The sequence below is a fragment of the Papio anubis genome, chromosome 10 (genome assembly GCF_008728515.1).
Source record: "Papio anubis isolate 15944 chromosome 10, Panubis1.0, whole genome shotgun sequence".
NCBI classification, from domain to species: Eukaryota; Metazoa; Chordata; class Mammalia; order Primates; family Cercopithecidae; genus Papio; species Papio anubis.
This window is the reverse complement of record NC_044985.1, coordinates 58,492,410-58,520,313: the sequence shown is the minus strand read 5'-3', so window position 1 is coordinate 58,520,313 and position 27,904 is coordinate 58,492,410. Positions and strand designations below refer to the sequence as shown.

Sequence of the window (27,904 nt, the reverse complement as noted above, 5' to 3'; positions counted from 1 at the left end):
CAACATTTGACTTCTCCAGAGCCTTGCTCCATCAGTGACCCTCTCTTTCTTATGAGTCAGCCTTCCCTTTCCCTTCCACAGTCCTCCCCACCTCACTTCCAAAGCAGTTTCTCTACTTTTGTACCTCTGTTAATGTCATTCTGCCCCAGTCACCAGACCTTAAACCCTAAGAGACCAGTGTCTTTCCCTCTCCGTTGCCTCTGATTCAATTGGTTACCAAGCCCTATTGATTCTGCCTCCTAAATAACTCCAGTTTGTCCCTTTTTCTCAGTCAGCAGTGCCCGAATTCAGATCCATATCGTCCGTTGTCTGGGTGACTGCCATAGCACCACCCTACCTAGTCTGTCTTCCCTCAGCCTTGTCCCCTTCACCGTGTCACTCTCCTTAACGATCCTCAGTGGCTCTGTATTGTTCACTGGACAGAATACAAATCTGTAGGCGTTGAAAAGGCCCTGTCTGCCTCTCCTGTCTCCTGCCAGGACAGTCGTTTCCACTCCACCCAGACTGAACTTCCTTGCAGTTCTCTAAACACCACATTGTTTCTCTCATGCCTTGTATCTTTGCTTTTCAACTCGGGACTTAGCTCACGGGGTGCATCTCTTCCCAGCTTCTCTCACACTTCGCAAATATTTTGATTTAGAGTATTTTCACACTGTGTTTAATAGGAGAAACCCCTTTTTATTTTTGTATAGGCCATCATTTAATAAATGTTTATGAATGAATAAAAATGACTAATTAATGAATAAAATCAGTATTTGTTTTGATGACCTTTAGGGGAATAAAAAAAGACTCAAAGGCTACAGTAATCAACTTTTTACAACTATAATCCAGTGTCATAGAGTCATAAAGGTTACAGAACAAAGGAAACTTGAGATATATGGATTTTAGATATAAAAATTCTAGTGAGTTTTAGATATAAAAATTCAAAAGGGAATCCAGTTAAGCCCTGTTATACAAATACAGTTTTGTAAGCTGCTGGTTCTGCAAGGCCTATTTCTAGAACGTTTTCATGGAGAGCTACATAAGCTACCTTCTAAACGATTTAAAAAACAAAAAAACCCAGCCTCAAATGACTCAGGATGCCTTCATTAAAAAGCTGCCCAAGAATGAACTGTAAATAAGTAACAATCTCCTAAAGTTTGCTTTCTGAGATCCATGTGTGACCCTTTCATTGGAGAACATGGGTCTGCTCGGACAGTTAAACAGTTAAAATCCTCCCTTCAGCGTATCTAATACAAAGAAATATCCCAGGCTTTTTGAAACGCCACATTCACTGCTACTTTCCCGAAGGTGAGGAAAGGACTTCTTCTGTTACAACAGCTCAGTAGCCAGTGCTGTTTCCCAAATGCCTGTTTGTTTAATAACTAACAAAACACCATCTACTCTTTTTGCTCTCCCTGTGTAACTTTCAGACGCTTTCTCATGAAATAACTGATAGGCACAAAATAATTCCTGGGACTTCCTTCATACTTTCATTGCACCTTTAGTCACCTTACCAAGTAAATGATACTGATTATCCTGAGGTTTGGCAACCTATGTGAGTTTGCATCCCAAAGACTTTCTCTAAAAGTAGCTTCACAATTCTGTTGCTGTTTCATGATTATATAACTCTCTTTCTGAATCAGCACTGTCTACTTCACTCATTCCCATAAGAAGAAAGCACGATTGCATGCTTTATCCAGTTTTATCCACTCGGAAGAACACAGGGACATTACAGAGTATCTGGATGTTGATCTTGGGCTCTACTTCAGCAACTCCAGGAAATACTTTGAGTTTACAGGCTCTGAACATCGTGAACAATCCAGAGGCAACTGTGCCTGCATTCCTGACCCTCCTCCATAAAACACATAGAAGGGATTATGGCCTTCTTTTCAAAATCAACATAAAATTTTGTACTCAGACTCAGTTGGCAAGAACAAAGAGTCACAAGCACATACCTGCTTTGAGTGAACCCGTGGCTATCCATTGCAGCTTTATATGGATATTTGGGCCAATGTAGTATTTTGAATTCTGATATACTGTATTTCATTGATTCTTATATGCACATTTTATTTTCCATTTTAATGTCTCTGAATTTGGGATTTATCTTACAACCAATGGCTTGTCATAATTTAATTGGTATGGTTTTTCTAAATGGAATACATAATGGTATGTCTTACATTTATGGTATTTTCACCTGAAGAAATAAGTTTCGTATCTTAAAAATCATTTACTTGGTTTCTAAGACTTAGTCAATACATTAATACAGCAGTTGTAAAAATGACGATCTTAGCTGTGAATTTTACTGTGTACAGTAGTGGTTTGGCAGATATTTATGTTGGAATCAAATTGTAATTTACTGATAATATTAAAATTTTTTTTCATTTTTTAATGTTTAGAGTTTGGACTCATTGCTTCTGCAAAATATTCTACCAATATTTTTTCATCGGTGTTAATGTAGAATGCCTTCTCTTTCCTGTATTTAAAAGAGATAGGTATCTTAACATTTGAATCCTTTCTTCTTTGGGGATTCCTTTCTTTTTCAAGGAAAAGAAATACAGTAGAAAGAACCTTTGTGAGCTGGAATGGTTAGCGAGTAATTACTTAAACAATGTTTCTGATAAACTGTAGCTCTGCAGTTTCTAAAATACATTTATTCTCTTTGCTAACATAATAAATATCAAAAGTTTTAAACAGAAATTGGGCCTTTAATGATTCTGATGTGACCCATCAATAATTATCTCCTTTAATATCTGTGATCCTTCTCATGGTCACAGAAGGTAAATTATCTGAAAAGCTCCTGACAGGACCCAAGACATACTCTATATGGCTGCTGATGCCTTTTCATGTCATAGTACTGTAGAAATAGCATAGTACATAGAAATGCCAGTATTTGTATAGATTAGGGTGCTTGCACCTGAGGGGACATTGGAAAACTCCACTATATAGTTTTCAAAAGTAAGTTACAGAATATTGGTCTGATTTATCATTCCTAAAACAAAGAAGAAATCAAGCTCTGAGAAAAATGTTAACTGCTTGTCAGTTTCACTCAACCAAGATTCTTCTAAAGGCAGCCATGTTGCCCCTTCATTACTAACTGTGGGCTGGGTGTGGTGACTCACGCCTGTAATCCCAGCACTTTGGGAGGCCAAGGCAGGCAGATGCTTGAGCTCAGAAGTTCAAGACTAGCCTGGGCAACATGGTGAAACCCCGTCTCTAGAAAAAATATCTGGGTGTGGTCGTGTGTGCCTGTAGTCCCAGCTACTCGGGAGGCTGAGGTGGGAGGATCACTTGAGGGAAGCCGCAGTGAGCTGATACACCACTGCAGCCCAGCCTGGGCAACGGTGAGACCCCATGTCTCTCTCTCTCAATCTCTCTCTCTCATGTATATATAAATATGTGGCTTGTGTAGTAGTGCTTTGATATGAAACAGTCTTCTCATCCATGTGTTTCCCCGTCCTGAATTTGCCCCTTTTTTTTTTCAGGTCCATACATTCAGAGGGCCACACTGGTGTGAATACTGTGCCAACTTTATGTGGGGTCTCATTGCTCAGGGAGTGAAATGTGCAGGTAAGAGCTCTTGTCTCTGGATTGAGTCAGCTGTGAAGTTATAAGAGGTAAGGTAGAAGGAGACTTGTTGTTATACATATCCAGTAGGCTGGATCCTGGTTTGGTGTTATGCACATGCAGTAGGCCAGATTTTCAGGCAGCCACTTTGGAAATTTGATATTTTATCTGCTCTTAACCTTCTGGCTCTTGATGGACAGCACACTAGGGATCTGGCATTAGTCCACTGAAAAGAGAAAAGTCAGCTTGTTCAAAAAGTCTGATAAAAGGAGATAAAAGTAAAGCAGTTATATTTAATACTTGCCTTTGATGTTGCAGTAACTAAATTTATAAAAATGATTTTTTTAAAGCAATGTACAGGGACCTATGATTGTTGCCTTGGAAACTGAATTTTAAAGATAACTTGTTAAGCTGGATTGTCCTTACTAAATTTTTGTGAAATCAGATTGAAGCTTTAAAAATCTGTGAATTCATCTTCAAAGATGGTTACCAAATTCTGAAAAACCACTTAGTCACTAATATTTTCTGTGTGACATTTTGAAATCAAATACATCCAATACTTTTTGTAAAATATGACCATGAATATTTAGATATAAATTTAGAAACCATGAGATTTACACATACAGAAATAACCAACACAAGGATGTATTGAGATACTTTGTGAAATAAAGTACTTGTTTATATACGTGAAATCCATTTGTATAGAACAACTATACTGAATACTGGCCATTTATCCAAACTACTCTAAATTCTGACATAGGCTTAAAAATAATCATGTAAATTTTAAATGTCTAGTATTTGGTCATAAAAGTTTCCTTCTGCTATTTAATTTGTAAAACTAAAAAATGTCTTCATACGTATCTTTTAGCATGAAGCTTTACACTAAAAAATATACTAAGTATTTCAAAATGGTAACTATAGTAACTGTCAGATTTATCACTATAAACATCATTTCTTTTGTGGCATGATTTTTAAATGGAATATTTTTGTTGTCCATTATGTGCAGGAATTTCTGGGTTCTGATTCTTATTTCTAAATTGCATTTCCTTTGAATAGTAAGGTATATGTGTTGCATGAAAATGTTCCAAGTCACTCTTCTTTCAGTTATTATTCCCTTAGTATCACTAAAATATTATAAGGTTCCAGGCATATATCACCATTCAAGGACCTTCCTGCCACAGGGAGTGGGATAAGAATCCTACATGTGTGGACTTGGAACTGTGCAGAGGTGTTCGTCAGGGAGTGCCTCAGCTCAGAGTCGAAGCTCAGAGTGTATGAGGAAAGCCTTGCTGTGGCTGGTGGTTATCCAGAGTTGGGATGAGGAACCATCATGAAGAAGGCTATGGTTGTGCCTTTGCTCTGGAGGGAAACAGTAGAATGGAAAGTGTTGGTAAAGTGGAAGTATTGAGGCAGTCTGCATTGTAGTTTCAAAAAGGCAGATGGAATACTCTTTCCAAAGCACAAATTACCTACTGGAGAACAATGATCTTAATGAGCCTAGTTTGCCTTTATGAGACTGTCTTGACCAGCTGATACTCTGCAACAGTTTTTTAAATGTTTTATGGCTGTCACAAAAGCTTCTTTCATGAGTAAGGGTGTATATCATTTCCATTTTGAAAAAGTGAAGGCCATCTACATAAGAATTCTTAGCTATTAATAGAGAACAGGTACAGCACCTATGAATAATCTTTGGGAATATGCTACAACCCCAATCATGTTGGAAAGAAATGTTTTGGAACATTTATCATGACAATAATATGGGGGAAAGGAGAAAAAATTCATCCCCATCTCCCCAGCCACCCACATTAATAGCCTCTACCTCTTATTGTGAGTAAAGGTCAGGAATTGAAAGAAAAGCCTCGAGATTTTTCATTTTATGTTATATCTTGTCCTTAAAAGCATTATATTCAGTGTGATTTGAACCATATTAATGTGTAATACAAGCACGAATCAACTCATTTTGAAAACAGAGGGTTGGGATTTGAATTTGTTCTGTTTTCTATGACAACTAATTATATTTGGATTGATAGTGGGATTCTTAGGTCTAAAGTGGCTTTGAGGCTCATCTGGCCTTTGACTATCTAAATCCAAATGCAAAGAATTGAGAATTTAAAGCGAGAGTGTACACTAGCTGTGATCAGCTGAAAAATAGGTCCCCAGAGATGTCCACCTCTAATTCCCACAACAACATTCCTTGTTCCTTTCATGGCATGAAGAATGTTGCAGATGTCGTTTAAATTAAGGATATTGAGATGGGGAGTTTTGGGTTGCTATGACAAAATACCACAGAGTGGGTAATTTATAAGTAATAGAAATTTATTTCTCATATTTCTGGAGGCCAGGAAGTCCAAGATCAAGCTGCCAGCAGGTTCAGTGTCTGGTGAGGGTCCAAGTTATGCTTCCAAGATGGTGCCTAGAAAACTGTGTCGTCCAGAGGGGAGGTGCCTAGAATGCAGTGTCCTCAGGAGGTGGCAGAAGAGTATAAAAGGGGCCGACTCCCTCTGTCAAGCCCCTTTATAAGAGCATCTAATCCCATTCGCAGGGGAGGCGCCCTGATAACCGAATCATCTCTTAAAGGTCCCATCTCTTAGTACTGTCACATAGGCAACACCTGAATTTTTGAGGTGACACTCTCAAACCACAGCAGGGAGAATACCCTGGATTGTCAAGGGAGGCCTAGTATAATCACAATCATAAAGATCCTTATAAAAGGGAGGCGAGAGGTTGATAAAGATGATATAAGGACAGAAGCAGAGGTCAAAGGGAAGAGAAGATGCTATGCTGCCGGCTTTGAAGACAGGAAGGAGTCACAAGCCAAGGAATGCAGGTGGTCTCTGGAAACCGGAAAAGGCAAGGAAAGAAATGTATTCTCCCCTAAACCTCCAGAAGAAATGCAGACCTGCTAACACCTTGATTTTAGCCCAGTGAAAGTGATTTTGAACTTCTGACCTCCAGAATTGTAATATATGCTTGATGTTTCAAGCCAGGAGTTTGTGGTATTAATAATTTGTTACAGCAGCAATTGTAAACTAATGCACTAACCACTAAACACTAAAGGTATTCTTTCCAAAGAAAAATGGCAGGCTGTCAGAAAAGAAATGTATATATCTGCCTTTGATTCCTGAGACAGCTTGGTTTGTTCTGCCTTCTTTTTTCAAAATCCACCAAGGCAAAAGAGAGCTTGTCAGGAATGTTTAAAGGAGGGTTTGCCAAAAGCAGCAATTTTGTAGCCCTCACCACAGCCCTTTTTTAAACATCATGTAAAGGTATTGGGTGATGTTCCAACCACCAGGCTGGCAAAGTTGCTGTAGGAGTCAGACTAAATCCAGCTAATACCAGGCAAGCTGTCCCTTCAGGACTGAAAACGCTGGCTTGCTGCTAAGCACACCACAGTGATAAGGACAACTGAGGGAGCAGCAGGGACAATCCTGAGAATGCTAATCATTACATGGGCTATTCAAAACCACGCAGTGCAAGGTGACATCGCAGGCATTACACAGTCTGACCCACTGAAGTCACCCTTCCTGTAGCCTCCTCTGAAGTGAAGAAAGTGATGTTGCAAGGGCATAGCTAACTGCAGATTGGAAACGGTGCTCCTCCGGCTAGAATATTTATGACCCGAGTAGGTAGCCTTTAAAAATCAAGTTCAAAGGATGGTCGTTGTTCATTTAGAATAGTTCCTTTGAATAGTTTTTTTTTAATTTATGAAAGGAAAGCTTATAGGTTATTATTATGTAATCATTGAGACTGTCAAACATTTGTCTTTAAAAAAAGATTATTCCAGCAGCATTCCTGAATTGTTTTCATCTTAGCCTTACCAGAATATTCTAAGAAATTAAGAAAGATAATTATTTCAAATCAGACATGTCAGTTTAATGTGGGTTGTTTATGAAAGTGACTTCCTATTTTCAGTGTATCATTATCTTTGCTGTTTCCAAAGGGAAATGGCAGGAGTTTTCCTAATAGTAAAGTGTAAGTATTTATTACTTCAGGTATGCAAGCCCTTTTAGGTTGAAGAAAATAAGTGGAAGTAATGTTTTTTATTTTAACTACGGTTTTGATTGATTGTACCTAAAGAGTTATGTTTGTCCTTGTAAGCCAGTGAGAAATTGGTAAGACTTGCTTAAGTTTCGTGGAGTCCCTTTTAATTGGAAACAATATTTTCATCAGTATGCCAAAGAATAAAGCATTCTTCTTAATTTTGCTTATGAAAATAATTCTGATGCATATTAAAATACAAACGATTCCACTTTCCTGGGGGAAAAAAAACAGATATGTTTCAAAACAAATTTTTGCCATTATTTAAAATATGAACATTCAGAGAGAATGATTATAATTTCAAATCTTAACATAATTATATTATCCTTTAATCCTGTCAATAGAATGTAAATATCAGCTATTCCTTTCAAAAAATTGATTTCTGTGCTCTCTAGATATAAAACCTGTGTTTTAGCAAAATCAAGCCCCAGAAGATTTGAAAGTAACCTAAAGTTGGTAGTCTAAGTAATAGAAATATTTTTAAGAAAGTATAGAATAAAATGTGACTTGAATTTTTTATTCCTCCTTTCATATGTTTATTCTATGCTTATTAACTTGAGAAATTGGAAGAGAGAAATGTGGTTTAATAGTAACATAAAAATAACCTACCAAACCAAGAGATTCAACAAATGAAATCATTTATGGACCTTTGATTACTATTATTATTTGTAGTATAGAGCTTCCCTGAGAGAAATGGAACTATATAAGAGTTATATGACTTTAATAAATAAGTATGAAAACCAAATAAAGCCTTAATGGCAAGCTGAAATCTTGATATACTGTTAGTCCCTGAAGCAGCAGTTTTCAGAGCAAGCTCAGGGCTAGTGAATTGCACAGTGAATGTAAGTGTATAAAAAGCAGATTTTAATGACTTTGCCATCTTTGGCAAAGACTTCATATCCAGTCCACCAAAAATTTAGCCTTTGAGATATATTGTTAAAATTGAGCATAACATACTAATATTTTCACATAGTTTTATCTTATTTAAATAAAAGAGAGAACATCAGTTTAAAAAACATTTCCCTCCTCTTAAATACCTAAATCTGAGCTCACTCATCACTTTATCCAGTCTTCACTGAGTCACAAATAAACTTAGGAACCTGCTGATGTTTAAAATGGGAGATGAATGCTGGACGTGGTAACTCACACCTATAATCCCAGAACTTTGGGAGGCCAAGGCGGGTGGACTATCTGAGGTTAGGAGTTCAATACCAGCCTGGCTGATATGGTGAAACCCTATCTCTACTAAAAATACAAAAAATTAGCTGGGCATAGTGGCGGGTGCCTGTAGTCCCAGCTACTCAGGAGGCTGAGGCATGAGTATTACTTGAACCGGGAGGCAGAGGTTGCAGTGAGCCAAGATCGTGCCATTGACTCCAGCCTGGGTGACAGAGAGAGACCCTGTTTAAAAAAAAAAAAAAAAAAATTGGGGGATGACTCCAAACATTCAAAGGAAAAAAGTCAATACCAAACCATTAGTGCCATTCAGATGTTTTATGTATATGCATCACAATTTTACTTTTTTGCTTTCTACTGGATTTTTATACATAGGGAAAGAATATAACAAAACAAGTTTTATCACTGCATTTTAAAAACCCTACCAGATCAATTATATATAGAGATATCTATAAGAGGACATTTGGGTAAAATATAGCAGTGTTTTTTAAACTCAAATCTATACAATGAATAATGAGCACAATATACATTTTTGAATAAGAGGTTGAAAATAGCAAATTCATCTTCAATAATGGAAAATATAACCACGAGTACATGATATACTGTATGGTATACGTGGGGAAAAGTGGTGTGTATGACCCAGTGGGAAGAGGACAGGCTGGGAATCAGCAATCTAACATTTCAAAGTCAGTTCTAGCACTTTCTGGCTGAGTAACCTGAACAAGTCATTTAGCCTCTCTCAACCTCATTGTCTTCAGCTTGAAATGAACATATTGGGATAGCTTTTTACCAAGAGCCCTTTCTGACTCAATCTGTGACCTGTGTGTATTACACTTAAAGTATGAAGTATATCAACACTATTATTAGATTTTGAAGCTTGTTGAATTTCATGCTTCTAAAACATTGTTATAAGAGTTCTTCCAGTTCTGGACAAGGTGGATAAATATGCTTTTATTACTCCCGATAATTATAACAAAAGGCACTGGACAAAACATATACATCAACTATCAGAAGACTGTAAAAGTTGAAAGGCAGACTAAGCACCTCAGGATTCCACAGCCTAGCAGTGAGTTCCCTGGTGGCTAATTTTGTCTGTTTTAACCTCCAATGCATCCCAGCCTGGTCACCAGAGAAGCCCACGAACCATAAATGCCAACTGGCAGAGATGAAAAATAATCCCCAAAAAAGGCTGTTCTTTCTACCTAACGCAGTGGGAAAAGGGCAGCCCAGCAACACAGAAACCTTTCAGCCATACCTTCCATTCTCTAGGTAAACAGAGACCCTTCTGCTACACCTTGTCAGTGGATGCTGCAGCAGCAGAGTCTGTAGGTACAACCTAGTTTTCCACCACCGTCTTGCAATAGCAGTGGTGCACTCTACTGCAAACCTGTGAGTGGAACCCTAGCTTCCTTCCATTCCTGCCTTGCAGAAACTGGTATTCCTCCTTCGCTGAGCTTGAGAGTGGGATCCTGACTTTCTTCCCCACCCTATAGTAGAAGCAGCACCCTCTCAGCCCAAGTCTGTGGGGAGAGCTGTATCTTCATCCCTAACCTGCAGTAATGAGGCAGCTGAGAGTGATGAAAACTCTATCATCTATGCCCACCGTGCAGTTACATGTAAAATAGTACTATTCCCCAACCAAGTTTGTGGGCACAGCTTTGACTTCAACCCTACCTGCAGTACTCTCCCTCCCACCCAGTGCCACAGAGAATGTGGAGCAGAGTCCTGCCATTTGAGTGATAGACAAGTGGGGCAGAAACAATAGCACTGCAGTAGTATTAAAAAAAACTTTGTAAACTAGGTTGACATTTGGATCACGGGCTACAAAAGGGCATTCTAAATCCAAACAGATTGACTACAGGCTACAATTTTAAAGATTTAGTAGGAACGAGAGTCAAATAATACTCAAAATATCAAGGATACAGTTCAAAATTACTCATCAAAAGTTACTCTGGAAATAACAAGGAAAATCTTAAATAAAAAAGGATAATTGACAGACACCAATAACTACAATATCTGTGTCATCTTGATGTTGCTATCAGACAAGAAAAGCAGCTGTCATAAAAAATGCCCCAACAAGCAATTATGAACACTCTTGAAACAAATGGAAAAAAAAGGAAATATCAGAAAAGAAATAGATATTAGGAAGAACCAAATAGAAATTTTAGAACTGAAAAATATAATAACTAAAGGGAACTCACCGGATTATGGGCTCAGTAGCAGAACAGACATGACAGAGTGAAGATGAACTTGAAGTGAAGATCAGTAGAAATTATCCAAGTCAAACAACAAAGAGAAAATATGTATTTTTTAATTTTTTTTTTTTTTTTTTTTTTTTTTAAGAGAGGGTCTCGCTCTGTCATCCAGGCGCGGGTGCAGTGGTGTGATCATAGCTCACTGCAGCCTTGACCACCTGGGCTCAAGCAATCCTCCTACCTCAAGCCCGCTGAGTAGCTGGAACTACAGGCACACACCACCACAATCACCAATTTTTAAAAATTTTTGTAGAGACAGGGTCTCACTATGTTGCCTAGGCTTGTCTCAAACTCCTGGCCTTAAGCAGTTCTCCCACTTCAGCCTTTCAGAGTGCTGGAATTATAGGGGTGAGTCACCATGCTTGGCTTAGAAAATAGATTTTTAAAAGTGAACTGAGCCTCAGAGACCAGTGGGACCATAACAAAACTTTTAAGCATTTGTATTGTTGGAATCCCAAAAGAAGATAAAGAATGAGAGGCTGGCCGGGCGCGGTGGCTCAAGCCTGTAATCCCAGCACTTTGGGAGGCCGAGACGGGCGGATCACGAGGTCAGGAGATCGAGACCATCCTGGCTAACACGGTGAAACCCCGTCTCTACTAAAAAATACAAAAAACTAGCCGGGCGAGGTGGCGGGCGCCTGTAGTCCCAACTACTCGGGAGGCTGAGGCAGGAGAATGGCGTAAACCCGGGAGGCGGAGCTTGCAGTGAGCTGAGATCCGGCCACTGCACTCCAGCCTGGGGGACAGAGTGAGACTCCGTCTCAAAAAAAAAAAAAAAATGAGAGGCTGAAAAAATATTTGAAAAAATTAATAGCTGAAAACTCCCCAAATATGGCAAAAGCAGTCAAGAGAGAAATGATGCATTACTTACTTGGGGATCCTTTTATTGAAATGAAATACATTAAGAACAGTGTAGATATGGAAGCATCTGTATCCCCGGTTATCCAGTTCCTTTTCAGGACCTGGCCTTCACATCTGACAAATATGAAATTTTTAGCCTTGAGTTCAACTTAGCTTCTAACCTTAAGCTGATTGACAACCTTGAGGTACTACATAGAAAAAGCCTCTCAAAGTGTTATTTCATTTTTCTAAACAACAACATAGTTATGGTAAACACAGTTTACTACAGGTATGCATTTTACATATATTAACATTGAAGCCTCACATGAACTCTAATAAATACTATTATTGTTCCCATTTTACATAACTGAGGTACAGAAAATTTGAGCAACTCACTCAAAATCACATAGCTAATAAATTCTAGACTGAAGTCTAAGTTATAAAAGTTACCCAAAACATTAAAATATTCAGGAGACAGGAGATCTTTTAAGTGGACAGTTGGTTTGCCTTATGATTGAATCAGATCTCTTATGTATTCTCTAATACAGAGATAAAGAAGAATTTGGGACTTGGTTCTGAAGTCATTTGGACATTAATGATATGGAATAGTGTTGGGTCATTTGTTCAGATAGTGCAGATTGAGCTGTTTGTTCTGTAAGCCATTCTGTATTCACAAGCTGACGTTCCTTAGGGGTGATAACTTTTGGCACCATTAGCACTGGTGATGCCATCTTCCACACATATGCAGAGACCCAGCTTCACTTGACACCTAGCCTTTCTTTGTACCTGGAGGTGTTCAGTTCATATGAATTCTTTCCCTAGAGTTGCCACAGGCCTTAAATTCTTACTTCAAGTTGTCAGTGTCTACACATTTAATGAAACAATGATATTGTTTGTAAGTTTTGGCTAATTTTCCTTGTCTCTGTTAACTGTTACCGCTATATATAACTAGATCACAGCTAATAACTTTTACCAAAAGTCATGATAATGATCACCAGCATTTGTCTAGCATTTTACAACATTCAAAGCACCTGAATGCATTGACTCATTAATTCTCATAACAATTTTGTGAGGTGAATATTAGGATCCCTTTTCTGCCAGAAACAGCAAGCAAAACTGAATGGCATTGTACGATTTTCAAATTGACTTCCTTAAGACCTGGCTATAAATCATATATTCGCCACTTGGACTGGATTTACAAGAGGTCAACATTGAGTTTTTATGAACTTAAAAACAAATAGGTTATGTTCTTTTAAAACATAAAAATGACATTTATTTTAGTTGAATTATTTAGGTATGTTTCTCACTCTGCAGTCTAATTTAACAAAATATTTGTATTCCTCTCTACCCCATCTAAAATGTCTTTGTGCTTTTCTTGTTGAAAAATAAAGTGTCTCACAATATTAACTAGAAAATGTTTGGTTTCTGGCATCTTAGGAGTTATAACTAAGTAAAATTACAAAGCAAAAGAGTAACTTCAGTAGAGGCAGTATGTGTCTAGGTGTTAAAATTGTAGACTGACTCTAGGGGCTTCCAGATAGCTGAACATGTGGTGGTTCCTAGAGGGTGATGCACCCAGGGAGGGCTGGAACCACCACATTCCTTTCTCCATTCCTCATTCTGTACATCTTTTCAGCTATATCCTTTGTAATTAAACAGTAAACATTTTTAAAATGTGGACTCTAGAATCATCCATAGGCTTGAGTTCTGCTGCACTGTGTACTAAATGCATGGCCTTGGGTAAATTACTTATTACTTGTATGCTTGGTTTTCTCAGGTATAATATGAGGGAAAAAAGTACCTGTTTCATAGAGCTTTGTGAGTTTAAGTGAAATAATAAATGTAAAGCACTTAGAATAGTGCCTGGCACTAGTAAGCCCTCAATAAATGTTAGCTGGTAATAGTATAGCAATAAATAATAGTTACAGCTATTTCCAGCTACTAGAGGAATTTATATATTAGTTATCATATATATAGAGAGGATTACGGATAGATATAAACCTGAGCAGCACCATTTTAAGAGGGCCCTGGATACTCCTACTTTTGGAGGTCCAATTCCACTTTATATCATATATACTTAGAATACAATTATACCCCACATTAAATAAACTTTTTATGTAACTTTAAAGAAATGGGTTAATTTTTTATTGGCTATTTGACATATTTTGTGGACTTTGAATTAAACACTTACTAATTTTCATTTTTCATTGTATTCTCCTGAGATCATATAGCAATTAAATGATGAAGCATGAGCAAGAATTCTGGTCTCCTGGCTTATAACCAAATCGTTCCAAGAGAAAAGATGAGAATATTGTTTTCCCACCCAGAAGGAACTGCTGGAGTCTAGTCCACTTTAAAACCTAATTCAAGCTGGAGTGCCTTTTGCTCAAATTAACACTCCAGAATGCTCAAAACTCTGAAAATAATATTGAATGTTTCCTTTCTTTATTCTTTTCTTAGATTGTGGTTTGAATGTTCATAAGCAGTGTTCCAAGATGGTCCCAAATGACTGTAAACCAGACTTGAAGCATGTCAAAAAGGTGTACAGCTGTGACCTTACAACGCTCGTGAAAGCACACACCACTAAGCGGCCAATGGTAGTAGACATGTGCATCAGAGAGATTGAGTCTAGAGGTGAGGCATTTGCAGTGTGGGTTGCAGTGGTCTCCTTTCACTACCAGTACCAGTCCTGATGCCTTTTGGGTACCTCATTGCACAATACGGTTGTCTTCTGTAATTTGGAGGGGAATGGTTTCATATGTGAAATGATCTCAAAGACTGAAATGAATTAATTTAACAAGTAATTAAATAGCTTGATTTCAAGGTACATTTAACCAAGTATAGCAAATATGCTTATATAAACATATATTTATAGATGATGCTTCCAGTCTGCAAAAGTTGACAGGTAAAGACAAATTCATTTTTCAGTTTTTATATTTTTCTTTGGTTCAAGAAGCAAAAGTGTAAATGCTCTACTGAAACTATCTAAAGCCGAAAACAGAGCTGCATCCTAATTATTCTTTCCCACTTGGGAAAAACAGGCCTATATTTTATCTTAGTCTTCTGTTATGTAAAAGAATTTATGATGTAATTGGGGTGATGAATTATTTCCCTTAAGACTTAATATATTTGACTTAATTAGACCAAATGATGAGCCAGAGATATTCAGGTGACAATAGGTAAGAGTTAAAGAACTGTGTGTGAAATCATTTTATTTTGGGAGTGTGAAAAGATTTCTAAACATGTATATTTTATTTCTTCTGACACATTACCTCCCAGCTTAAAGTGTGAAAAGTTAAAATCTGAAGAAAAGACATAATTCAGAGAAACTAACTAGTTTTATTTGTCAGGTCTTAATTCTGAAGGACTATACCGAGTGTCAGGATTTAGTGACCTAATTGAAGATGTCAAGATGGCTTTCGACAGAGGTATGTTTTTCACAATGTTCCATAACTTAAGACAATAATATTCTTTGCCAGATTTTTATGAGGTATTTTTTGCATTATTTTTTCTAAATCATCAATGATTATTATACCAAATTTAAAAACTTAGCTTATAATTTTTTCTTTTTTGTGAGTTGTAATTATTAAACAGTCAAATTTCAGAGTGCAAAAGAAGTATAAAATAAAACTATGTTACCAATATTTGAGTATCCAAGGCTGGTCCATGTTCACCAAAATAGAGAGCAATTACATTCGCCAAAAACAATAGAATAAAGAGTAGAATCTATACCATTACAGATCTCAGGCTTCTCAGGCTTGAGTTAACCCACCTCACCCTGCCTGTCATCCATGCCCCCCTGGCATCTTCATCACCATCTTCGATGAGCTGAGACCCAAGCCCGGACTCGTGTGTTGGGGCCAGAAAGCTGAAAGCAGCTTTAGTGGCCTTCCGTGGGGCTCCCATCCGCCACTGTAGGAGAAGGGGCCCAGTCAAAGAAAAGCTCAGTGGAGCTTAATTTTCTTAGCTAACATTTAAATTAAGATTTGCTTCCATGGTTCTCCAATTTGTCTTTGCTTTAAGGACCAGAACAAGGTGGTTCCAAAGAAGACCTATAGCCTTGACAGGAAGTAAAGGAGTAAGAGTTAGTGATGTTTTAAAGAACCACTTTCCTTTGCAAGTACATATTCCAGTTCTATCACAGAAACCTCTCCCTTTCACAGACCTCCTGCAGGCAACAGAGGCAGAAAGCAAAAATAATTAAATATTCATTACCAACCTGAGGGAAACAAGGCCAGCCCAAGTACGTGATTAAGAGCAAAGAAAGGGAGGTGAAGTAATGGTGTATTCACTCCGAATAAGCATAAGGAAGAGCAGTCCTGAATCCCTGACAGGTTGAACGGGAAGAAGCATCTCTTTACTCTGGAAGCTCTACAGCTGAGCATGTCCATTCCCAGCCTCTGGCTACGAGTCTCAAAACTAAATTCACACTGACAAAGAAATTGAATGTTCCTATGGACCCCAGAGAACAAAGAAATGGCACAGTTTCCTCTATTGAAAATATAAGACAACCATTTTGTGACCTGAAAACACCAGTAACAGATTTTAAAATTCATGGAGAGCTCACCTTGGCTCCCTGTAGCCACACTGCTGGGGGCCAGTCTTTGGCCTCCCAAGGCCAGATCTTGCAGATGAGTGTACCAGCACTCATCTGCAAGATCTGTAGGAATGATGCAAAGGATTTTAACAAGAGTTACAGGAAGCCAGTGACTCAGATCATTAAAATCAGTTCTGTATATAAATACTGCCCAATTCCATGCATGTTCAAAGGAATAGGATATCAAATAAACAGAGCAAAATAATTTGGAATAATTAAGGATGATCACTTCTGAGAGACATAAACCTCAAGTAATGAGATCCAAGAAAGAAGACAATATCCATAGGATGCTGGAATGAACTCATTTAAGAGCCAAGGTAAAAAGGCAAGTTTGGGGAAATCTTCCCCAGCGTAGTCACTGAATGGAAAGCTGACTACTCTGACATCAGCAGCTGCCATTATACCTCTGCTACATTTTGTCCTTTGGTGGAATCACAGATACTTATGTGACAAGTACAGTGAGAGATCCATGGTCAAAGCAAATAAAATCTCATGAGCTTTACCCCAGAAGAGCCCTAGTCTGGTGGAGGCAAGAGCAGAAAGTAAAGAAAGAATCAGGAAACAGATATTATAGACTGTGCTGATATGGTATAGCCCTACTTAGAATGTAGTACGTAGATATCAGATTCCAGGATTTGTTTGCATTATTTCTTTTTTTTTTTTTTTTTTTTTGGCTCTGTCGTCCTTGTTGGAGTGCAGTGGCCGGATCTCAGCTCACTGCAAGCTCCGCCTCCCGGGTTTACGCCATTCTCCTGCCTCAGCCTCCCGAGTAGCTGGGACCACAGGCGCCCGCCACCTCGCCTGGCTAGTTTTTTGTATTTTTTAGTAGAGACGGGGTTTCACCGTGTTAGCCAGGATGGTCTCGATCTCCTGACCTTGTGATCCGCCCGTCTCAGCCTCCCAAAGTGCTGGGATTACAGGCTTGAGCCACCGCGCCCGGCTGTTTGCATTATTTCAAAACAGAAAATAAGTAAATAGATAATACAGGTGGAAGAATGTATTTGTGTATTTGTGTATACTTACTAAAAAGCAGGTTTTAAAAGAACCAGTTTAATAACAACATACATAGGAAGCCCCAGCATGTTACTCTTTTAGGCTCCTAGCTTGTCTAAACCTATTTTCCATTGATTCGTTAACTCAAAAATACTAAGCAGCTACGATATGCCAGGCACCATGTTCTTTACTTTAGATACGATGGTTAACCATGTACGCTTGGTCCTTGCACTCATGGAGGGCTCACTTTAAATAATAATCACGCAGTAGCTATTGATTTTATTTTAATAAGGGCTATAAAGGAAAATATTAATAACTGGGGAGCTTAACCTGTCTGGTAGGGCAGGTGAGGCATGCTGGACAGAAGAGGCTCTTTCACAGAAAATTAATCATTAATATGTGACATGTAGCACACTAAACTTTATGTTAAAAACTGAAGCATTGCTAATCTTTAAAATCTGATTTATATACAGATATGTCTTTCATTAAAACAGTGCTGTGAATCCAGATATTTATTTTTGTTTCTTTCAACATCCTTAAAAGATGGTGAGAAGGCAGATATTTCTGTGAACATGTATGAAGATATCAACATTATCACTGGTGCACTTAAACTGTACTTCAGGGATTTGCCAATTCCACTCATTACATATGATGCCTACCCTAAGTTTATAGAATCTGCCAGTAAGTATGAATGCATGTATTTCAAATAACCTGACAACCTCCTCTTGGTAATCACTCTTCCTGGTTTTCTGGTTAACTTGAATGCATTTTTGAAATATTTCCCCTTTGCCTCTCTCTATGGTTAATATACTCACAAGAATTTTGCATTGTTCTGTAACATAGATTATTTTATAACTTAATACCATGAGACGCTTCTTTGTAATGTGCTAAACCTCATTTTCCAAAATAAGGCTTATACCAGTGCTCTTTAGACGTAGGCCTATGCTTTTGTAAAATAAAATAAAAATGAATAACTGGAAAAGTAAAATTAAAAAAACAAAACCAGGCCGGTGGTGGCTAATGCCTGTAATCCCAGCACTTTGGGAGGCCGAGGCAGGCAGATCACCTGAAGTCAGGAGTTCAAGACCAGCCTGGCCAACATGGTGAAACCCCATCTCTACTAAAAATACAAAAAATTAGCTAGGTGTGGTGGCGCATGCCTGTAATCCCAGCTACGCAGGAGGTGGAGGCAGGAGAATTGCTTGAACCTGGGGCGGAGGTTGCGGTGAGCCAAGATTGCGCCACTGCACTCCAGACTGGGCAACAAGAGCAAAACTCTGTCTCAAGAAATAAAAACAAACAAAAACCCAACTATCTTTTATTAAATTCAGCAAGCATAAGATTTCTGTCAGATTGCTATATGTTTCTAAATTCTTATTCTCAGTTTCTGTACTCATATAAGTTAATGCAGACTATTAACAGCAAACTGGCACTGGCCCACAGATCATACTTTGAAAAGCACTATTTTATATCAAGAAGTTTTTTTAAATTCTAGTTGAAATGAAAATGAGAAAAAGCAAAGGTTTATTTGTCAAAGTTTATGCTGTAAAAATCGTACCTGTAATTCACACTTCATTTTTTAAAGAAGGGAGTTCTTAATGGTTTTAAGTATTAGCATTACCAGTTTTTTTGGAAAAGATAGGCTATTTCTGTCACTTTGCTTTTCTCTCTTTAAAACCATATGTTGTCTTCATCTTTAAATGATAACATCACTTCCTTAGTAACACTAATTTGCTTTTTGACTTGGGAATTTCATGAAGTACAGTCTTTCTTTGTTCTAAATTTTAGTTTCCCTTTCAGGGCTTTTATGGAGGATTTTTGTGGTTAGTTCCATGGAGCCCTGATTTCTTGTGGGTCAGCTCAAGCTCCCATGTAGAGAACAGCCATGAGAATTACACTGAATTCTTTCAAAGCATTAGGTTAGAAAGCATGACAAATTCTAGGTCTCTTATGGACTCAGGGCTGATCATGAAAATTTGTATGAGGGATCTCACACATCCTTGTCTCATGGGGCAGACATTTCCTCTCCAGACGAGTAAGTCTCTTTGCCACTCATCTAGAAAGCAACACACACACACACACACACACACACACACACACAGAGCCTGTGAAAAGCTGCGTGGTCCACGGTGTGCTGTGATCACCAGGACTCTGATCCCACTGAAAGTGGGTGAGTTCCCACTCTGTTGTTGCCTGGAAGTAAAACTGAAGCTTGGCTGTATGCCTAACTCCAGGGCACACGATCAGCAGAGGACAAAGCAGTGATGCAAACCCAGGTTCTGAACTCCACATACCGCCATATCTAGGAAGAAGTAAAAGCCAAGCTTCCTCTTGGATTTTGAGGCCTTTGCCCCCACAATTCCAAATGACCTCTCCTTTCCTCACACCCACCTTAGCTGCTGAAAAAAATCTCTTTTTATTGTCCTTCCAAATCATTTGTCATCACTGTGGAGTTTGTTTCTGAAACAGCCTTCTCGTCCAAAATTAGCACCCCTTATCTCACCTCTCAGAGAACTCTGGAAACCACATCATAAGAAAGAAACTTTTGGAAATCAAGGTAGAAATTTCTCCTTATAATTTCAGCTATTTGGATGTCTTGATTTATGTGACACCAAAAACCCTGGCATAATATTGATATATAATATAAATGTTTGTTGTACATGTTTGATAGCAATATCTTGTTTGTGGAGCATTGTGTCCTTGTACACTCTCTTCTGGCAGTAGAGTAAGTTTCTTTCTTTAGATATGCAGATACAGCCATTCTCTTAAAAGGCAGATAAGAAAGATGAGAGAAATTAACATTTATAGAGCATAGACGAGGTGCCATAGACGAGCACTTTACATCCATGATGTAATTTTAGAAAGGAGGAGATGTGATGGAGTATCAGTAAATTGTGTAAGGTCACATTGCTCACTAGGGGAGGTGGCACTGGCATTCACACACTTTTCCAAGGTCAGAGCCCTTGCTTAACCCACTCTGTCACACTGCCTGGCTCACTTGATAGAACAGGGAATGAGACTTACACAAGGGAAGGAAGGAAGGAAAGAACCCCTTTCAAATGAGAGACAGGGTTAAATGATCCTTCCTAATGCAGATATAGTCTCCAAAATTTTTTTCTCTCTCAGCTCCTAAAAATGTCTCTGGCGTTTATTAGCATCCTTTGCCAACAACAACAAAAAAAAACAGAATTTACATTAAACTTTTCTTCTACAAAAGCTGTTTGAGCTCTGCTTTTGCTGCCTTCTTGGAGGAACCTGCAACTTTAAAGCTGGAAGGGAGTGACCGCAGGAAATGAAAAAAGGAAAGCAAGGGTGGAGAAGGCCAGATCATCCCATGCTACAGCTGGAAGTTCTTCCAAAGCCCCTGGAAACTCCATGATAAACCCACCTGAAGTCTGGGTTCACTAACCCCCCCGTTCCTCATTCCCTCTCCCCATCAGTTAAGACATTGCTGCCCTAGGATAAAAAGACAGGTGCTTCTCACAGAGCCTCCAGTAACCCAGCATTATGGATGCTTCCTGGTCACGATGGAAACAGCACTACCAAAGTTGCGCTCATGGTAATGAGGGGAGAGATCTTCCTCTGGCCAAGGATTCTGAGAGCTCTGTTCCCAGAGCATCTTAGAAAAGCTACTTGTCTCAGTGTGTAACCTTGAGTGAGTCAGATCAACTCAAATAAAACCCAGGGTTCTTGGTCCCAAGCAACTTAAAATTTCTGGAAGAGAAGCCTGGGAAGGAGAACTTGTTAGTGTTTCCTCAGCCCTGCCACTGAGCCACCCCTTTTGCTAAGTTTTAATCTTCTTGTATTCAAGTTTCTCTATGTAAAATTAACTAGACATACTGTAGAAGAGCTTTTAATTAGATCTTTATGGCCTTAGAGTCTTTATTTCCTTCTCCGACAGTGTTCACATTTTCCAGATCCTTCCAGGCCGTCCTCTAATGCCATCTGCTCTTGCCTGAACCTCTCAGCTGCAGACCGTCTTTCCTCTGATTCCCATCACCTCTAATTGGATATCTTTACTGCCTCCTTCCTTCATGCTGGAAGGTTATAATGACGTTTTGTCTTCCTACTTCACGGGAATCCCTTTTAAAGGGAGGAGTTCTCGCTCATGTTCCTTTTCCCACAGTACCTGTGACAGTCCCTTACTTACATAATAGGTGTAATAAATATTTGTTGAATAAGTCAACTTATAATTTTATATTGAGAACTGTAGGATGTTAGAGTTTGAACATATTCTAAGGGGTCATGCAGCTAGACTCTCTTCTATAAAACATTCTTTTTGAAATATTTAGTTCCTGCGAGCTCACTCACTGCTTCCAGAGGCAGCCAGTTCACTGGTGGACAGATGTAACAGTCATGAAGCCCTTCTGTGTACAACAGAAATCTGCCTATTTTTATTTAATAACTCCCTCCCATTAGCAGTGTTCTTGGCCTCACCCTTTTCCATGTGTATTTTGTATATTTGACAATTGATGGTCATTCATCTCTGAATACATTCCGTTTTGTCTATTTCTCTCTTAAATTATGCTTCTTACGGCTAAAGAGTTGTGTTCTCTAAAAAATGGTAATGGGTACTACTTTAGTAAGTGAAAGAAAAGGAGAAATGAGTTCCAGGGAAGAATGTCTGCCAATTTGATCTCAGTATATTCAGTGCATTTTGTCATTTGTTTCCAAATGTATATCTCCAGCCTGGACATGTAAATGTCCTCTCCCTGAACACCAGATTAATCCACAGTCAGCATGTCCATTTGAATGCCTGACAAACATCTCAAATGGAACTTTTCTCCACCAAACCTCCTCCACCCACAGTCTTTCCGATCTCAGTTAACAGAGGCCTCGTCCTCGCAGCTGCCAAAGCCAAAAACTCGGATCATTCATGATTCTTCTGTTTCTCATACATCCTTCGTCAGGAATCCAATGAACTGCACTTTCAAAATATACCCAGAATCCAACAAATTCTTATCACCTTCACTGATACCCGCTGGTCCAAGCTACTGTCATTCTTCACCTGGATGTTTTTAATAATTACTGGAATGGTCTTTCTGCTTTTATTCTTTGCCTTCCAGTCTGTTTTCCATTGGCCAGCCAGAGTACAGATAACTGAAAAATACATGTCAGATCGTGACCTTTCTTTGTTGCTAACCTTCCCATTTATCTTAGTAAATGCTAAATCCTTAAAATAGCCTGCCTTGCTTGACATGATCAAGTGCCCTGTTGCCCTTCTGACCATACCTGCTAATATCCCCCTCTTCACTCAACTGGCAGCCACAATTGGCTCCCCGCTTTTCCTCAGACATTATAGGCATCCTCTCCCCTCAGGATCTCTGCATGGCTGCTCCTCCACCAGCGCTGTCTTTCTCCAGATCTCCACATGGCTCATTACCATTGAGGTCTATCCTGACCACACCACTTAAAATTGCAACGCCCCAATACTTCCGATGCTTTTATCCTGCTGTATTTCCCATCGCTCTTGCCTCATTCCAATCGTGTAACTATAATATGTCATATTCATGGTTTATTGTCAGTCACCCTCAGTAGCAAGTAAACTCGCCATGCGCAGATTTTTTTTTGCTCGCCCGGTAACACTGTCTCACAGTTCTCCCTACAGAGATTAACTGTGGGAATTAAAAGGAAATGGTTATTCTTTAATTTCCAGATTTGTGTAGTTTCAAATTAATTTAATTTATCTTATAGTAAAAACTAGAGCTGGGTGCAGTGGTTTATACCTGTAATCCCAGCACTTTGAGAGGCTGAGATCGCTTGAGCCCAGGAGTTTGAGACCAACCTGGGCAACATAGTGAGACCTCGTCTCCAAAAAAAAAAGAGTAACATTTAGCTGGACATGGTGGTGGCAACACCTAGAGTCCCAGCTACTTGGAAGGCTGAGGCAGGAGGATCACTTGAGCCCAGGAAGTCAAGGCTGCAGTGAACCATCATCATGCCACTGCACTGCAGCTGGGGTGACAGAGCTGTCTCAAAAAACAAACAAAAACCCTAACTAGTGGTTGTTATAGTAAGTGGAGTATTCTTTTATTCTAGAAATTCGATGATTAAATTTCAGTATCTGAGCTGGCACCACTGTTATAAATTGGCACTTTTTAAAGGCCCCGAAGTTCAGAGACCATACATCATTTATCATGGCAAAAAGCAAATCCATTCTTCATTCAAAGAAATGAGCCAGGAACTATGAGGAAATTTTGGGTAGACATTGTAAAATGGTCAAAGTTTGTTTGAATTAAAAAGCTTCAGTCATTGTTCAGTTTCTGAAATTTATCACATCTGCTTTACCAATGCTAGGAAATTTTCACATTCATCTTACACCAATTTTTACCTGACTTCAATTCATTACCATTGAGTTGGTTTGTTTTATAAGTTGGAAACACTAGGATTTTTGGTCTTGTGTCTTGGATGTTGCATTCTGGTCAGATGTAGTCGTCATAGCATTTCAAGGCCGCCATCCTGATTAGGACTCAGCAGCATGTAGTCTCATTGAAATTACCTTGAAACCCAATTTTTTTTTCCCCGCCAGATGGAGTCTTGCTGTGTCACCCGGTCTTAGAGTGCAGTGGCACAATCTCAGCTCACTGCAACCTCTGCCTCCCAGGTTCAAGTAATTCTCCTGCCTCAGCCTCCCGAGTAGCTGGGATTACAGGCACCCGCCACCACACCTGTCTAATTTTTAGTAGAGATGGGGTTTCACCATGTTGGCCAGGCTGATCTCAAACTCCTGACCTCATGATCCACCCTCCTCAGCCTCCCGAAGTGCTGGGATTACAGGCGTGAGCCACCGCACCCAGCCTAACCCAACTTTTAAAAGCACCCCATCCTTTGACATTTGAGTAGAAGCAGGAATGTACTGTGGTGCTCTTTTTTTTGAGATTACAGAATTCCAAATATGTTGTTTTCAGTTATACAGATGACTAATGAATTGAATGCAGTCTGACCTCAAAGGAATGTGCTGGGGTTTTGTTCATTTGGAACTAAAACATTCAAATGTAGATGGTTCCCTTCAAAATTTACACCTTTGGAAGAGTCACATTTATTTCAGGGCTCCCGCCATCAGGCAAAACACTTGGAAGTGCCTTCAAAGTCTGCCGTGCATTCTTCTGAATGTCTGAGTCATAGAAAATTTTGCATTTTGAAGGTAGATTTGATTTTTCTATATAAAACAAAGTAATTTAAAATTAAACATAATGAATAAAGCAAGTAAATGTTGGATGGTACATGTCTTGGTTTAAAAAGAAAAAGGTATGAATATCAATTAATAAGACTTTCCTGGGGTCAGAGTGGGTAATGGAGTGACATGGTTAGTATACCATTGCTGAAAATGGATATTTTAAGCAGTGTACCATCCCATAAGTATTATTCTAAGGTTACTTCATTTGCATGTATAAGTTTTTATCTGTGTCGACATGTCTGAATTTTTTGTAGTTACATCCTGTATTCAATGTCCAATTTCTGAAGTTGTCAGACTCCAAGACACTCAAGTGACAAAATTAGATTTTCCCTCCATCCCCAAAAGTCCAAGTAAATAGTGTTGCCACATTGAAACTAAGAGCCTTTGGAAATCTGGACTTGAACCTTAAAAATGATTTCCGAAGCTGTTGGACAAGGAATTATAAGAAAGCATTTCTTACCAGTTTCAGAGGATTATCACAAGAATAGAATTCAGTGAACCATTTGTATCAATTTTGTGTTAATGCTTTTCTTCTTGGTATTCAACTTGCCATTTTAGAAATTATGGATCCTGATGAGCAATTGGAAACCCTTCATGAAGCACTGAAACTACTGCCACCTGCTCACTGCGAAACCCTCCGGTACCTCATGGCACATCTAAAGAGGCAAGTTACAGACTTTGAGTCTTATACTTGTATTGCATCCAAATTTTAAGGACAAAATGAAATGAAGGGTGAAAGAAAGGACAAATGATCTAATGAATGAATAAATGCATAGCTATATTGTCTTTTGCGAAATTGTACTAGTTGAGAAGGAATGCTAAAAATATTTTACACTACAATGCTGAGTACAGACTTGATTGTGTTATAAATGGATTTGCAGTTTCAGTATATGTTTGCAGATATGCTAGAAATACCAATATTCTGCCAAGGACGTGCACTAATTTTTGTGGGGAGAGTTGTGGCTGCAGAGACCTTTGCATAATAAAGCAAGAAGAAAGCAACTTAGAACTTGCAAGGCAGCTCACTTTTCCTGTCTTATTGCTCCAAAAAAAGCACTTCAAACTTGGTGATGGGATTTTTTGATTATTGAATTAATGTTGCCAATACTGCAAACTGATGTAAAAAGTGGTGCAGTAAAGAAGTAAGGGATAAAGGGAGGAAAGAAAAAGTATTTCAGTTAGTTGTGGTTTGATGTTTTCAGGCGATTGATAGTCATGCAGTTTACTCCCTTACTCGGTCACCCTTGGTCTCTGTCAGTTGAAGCAAAGGTTTCCAGATTATATGACCAAGTTTTGGTAGTTTTAGGTTTTCAAAATTTAAAACCAATCAGAAACAAAAATACATTTGTGGCCAAAGGCATGAGTTATACAAAAATGATATTTTAGTCACTCATGAATGTTTAAATTTTTCCTCTCATTTAAAACCTTTGTTTAATGTGCTTACAACTTCACTTATAAATTCAGGTTTGCTTCCTATTGGGATGTAATTAAGTGTTCCACGCTAAAACAAAGGACTAACTCTCAAATGATATTCTCTGTGCTACTGTGCAGTGGTAAAAAGCATATAAACACATACCCTCCCTGACGATGCTGCCTACCCATAGCCATTGCTTATTACTGTCGCTGCTGTTCTCTCCCTAGACACTTACTCAACTGTCTACTTGCAAAACTACTCTATAGCAAAGACAGCCAGAGTGAAGGGAGAGTGGGTGGATTAAATCAAGGTGACCCAGTTCCTTCTCAGCTATTTGCAAATGTAGGTTTAGAACTATAGGCTGTGGGCTGTGGGCTGTGGGCTGTGGGTTGTGGCAGGAGGATCCATAGATAGAACTGAATCCATACAGTCCAGCACATTAACACAGGCTTGAGCCTCAGTGATCACCACAAGTTTAAATTATCTCTTAACATCGTTTACTTTAGGGAAAGTCAGTACTTTGATATTACAGAGAAATAACCTGTTGATAAGTAGATGCAAACTTTTATTGTGAATCTTGTTGTTTTAGTGTTCAAGCACAATGAAGAACATATGGCTTACACAAAGTCATTTATTCCTGGTACTTGCATTTTTCAGAGTGACCCTCCACGAAAAGGAGAATCTTATGAATGCAGAGAACCTTGGAATCGTCTTTGGACCCACCCTTATGAGATCTCCAGAACTAGATGCCATGGCTGCATTGAATGATATACGATATCAGAGACTGGTGGTGGAGCTGCTTATCAAAAACGAAGACATTTTATTTTAAATTTTTAATTTGAGGGGAAAAGAAATGTTTTACAGATGAAGGAATGTTTTATAGTAATTTAATTTGCTCCTGTAGCTGCATTATTTCTTGATTAGAGGTTTGGGCATATAACCAGATTAAAGTGAAGGAACTTTCTGTTGTTTTTGTAGCACCGCTCAGCTGTCTTGTAAAACAGTGAACACACGCTTTCCGGTTCTAGTAATCCTGGGTGTTTATCACGTTCAGAGAAACTCAAGCTATTGCATGATTAGCCCCCTATCTGGCAAGGAAACCCCATACAGAAGAAACAACAAACCTGCGCCTGCACCGCCTCTGCGTCCTGGGTAGTCTGTGCTTGTAATCCAGCATGTTTCACAGAGTAAGCCTGTTGTGACTTTGCTTTTGGGGTCTATGTCATTGGTTTCTGATGCTTGTACAAACATGCACACACAAATGGATAAAACAGCACCTCTGGCTGTTGCATTACCATAGACCATATCACATGCCTACATTTTGCAAATGATTTCTGGTTTCTCTTAGTTCTTCTCTAACATAGTACTTTCTTTCCAGCAAAAGCAAAAGGTGTTTTCAGATTTGTTACTTTAATAAGTTATCCATACCAATAAAAAGTGTACAACACAGCATTTTCTGTTAAATTATTATTGGTTTTCAGTTGTAATTTTGTATTTTTTCTGGCATGCATTTATTTATTAAATTGGCCTTTAGAAATCAAAAATATTGATAGCTTACTTTTTTCTGGAAGAATATTCGGGAAAATGTGTTTGGCCATTTATTAAATACTGAGTACTTCTTCTGACCTCTTTTGTTTACTGTTAAAAGTGATAAGCTCCTAAAATAATCATTTAAAACTGCTTACAGTTAGAACAACCATTAATTATATTTATTTTTCTTCTTGTATTACTCTGGCAGAAATCTAGAAAATATTTTCTTCATACTTTTTAACGAGGGGTTGGGCAGGAGTTCCTTCCAGAGCTCTCAGAAGAAGAAAGAGGCTAACTAAAAAGAGTGACTTCTTCTAAACATTTGATTTGTCAAAAAT

General features: G+C 38.6%; 1 protein-coding gene across 7 annotated transcripts in view; it reads left to right on the top strand.

Moving 5' to 3' along the window:
* The window catches only part of CHN1 (chimerin 1), a 200,488-nt gene extending 172,834 nt beyond the window's left edge, over nt 1-27,654 (top strand). For 6 of the 7 annotated variants that reach the window (XM_017946671.3, XM_021923728.2, XM_009182482.3 and 3 more), the window contains 6 exons: nt 3,465-3,549; nt 14,316-14,489; nt 15,206-15,283; nt 17,989-18,126; nt 25,181-25,286; nt 26,694-27,654. In XM_017946671.3, coding sequence (XP_017802160.1) covers nt 3,465-3,549; nt 14,316-14,489; nt 15,206-15,283; nt 17,989-18,126; nt 25,181-25,286; nt 26,694-26,865 — 753 coding nt within the window. In that variant the 3' untranslated portion in view covers nt 26,866-27,654. The remainder of the gene's footprint in view (nt 1-3,464; nt 3,550-14,315; nt 14,490-15,205; nt 15,284-17,988; nt 18,127-25,180; nt 25,287-26,693) is intronic. The other variant, XM_021923729.2, reaches the window with a different exon arrangement.
* The last annotated feature ends 250 nt before the right edge of the window (nt 27,655-27,904 follow it).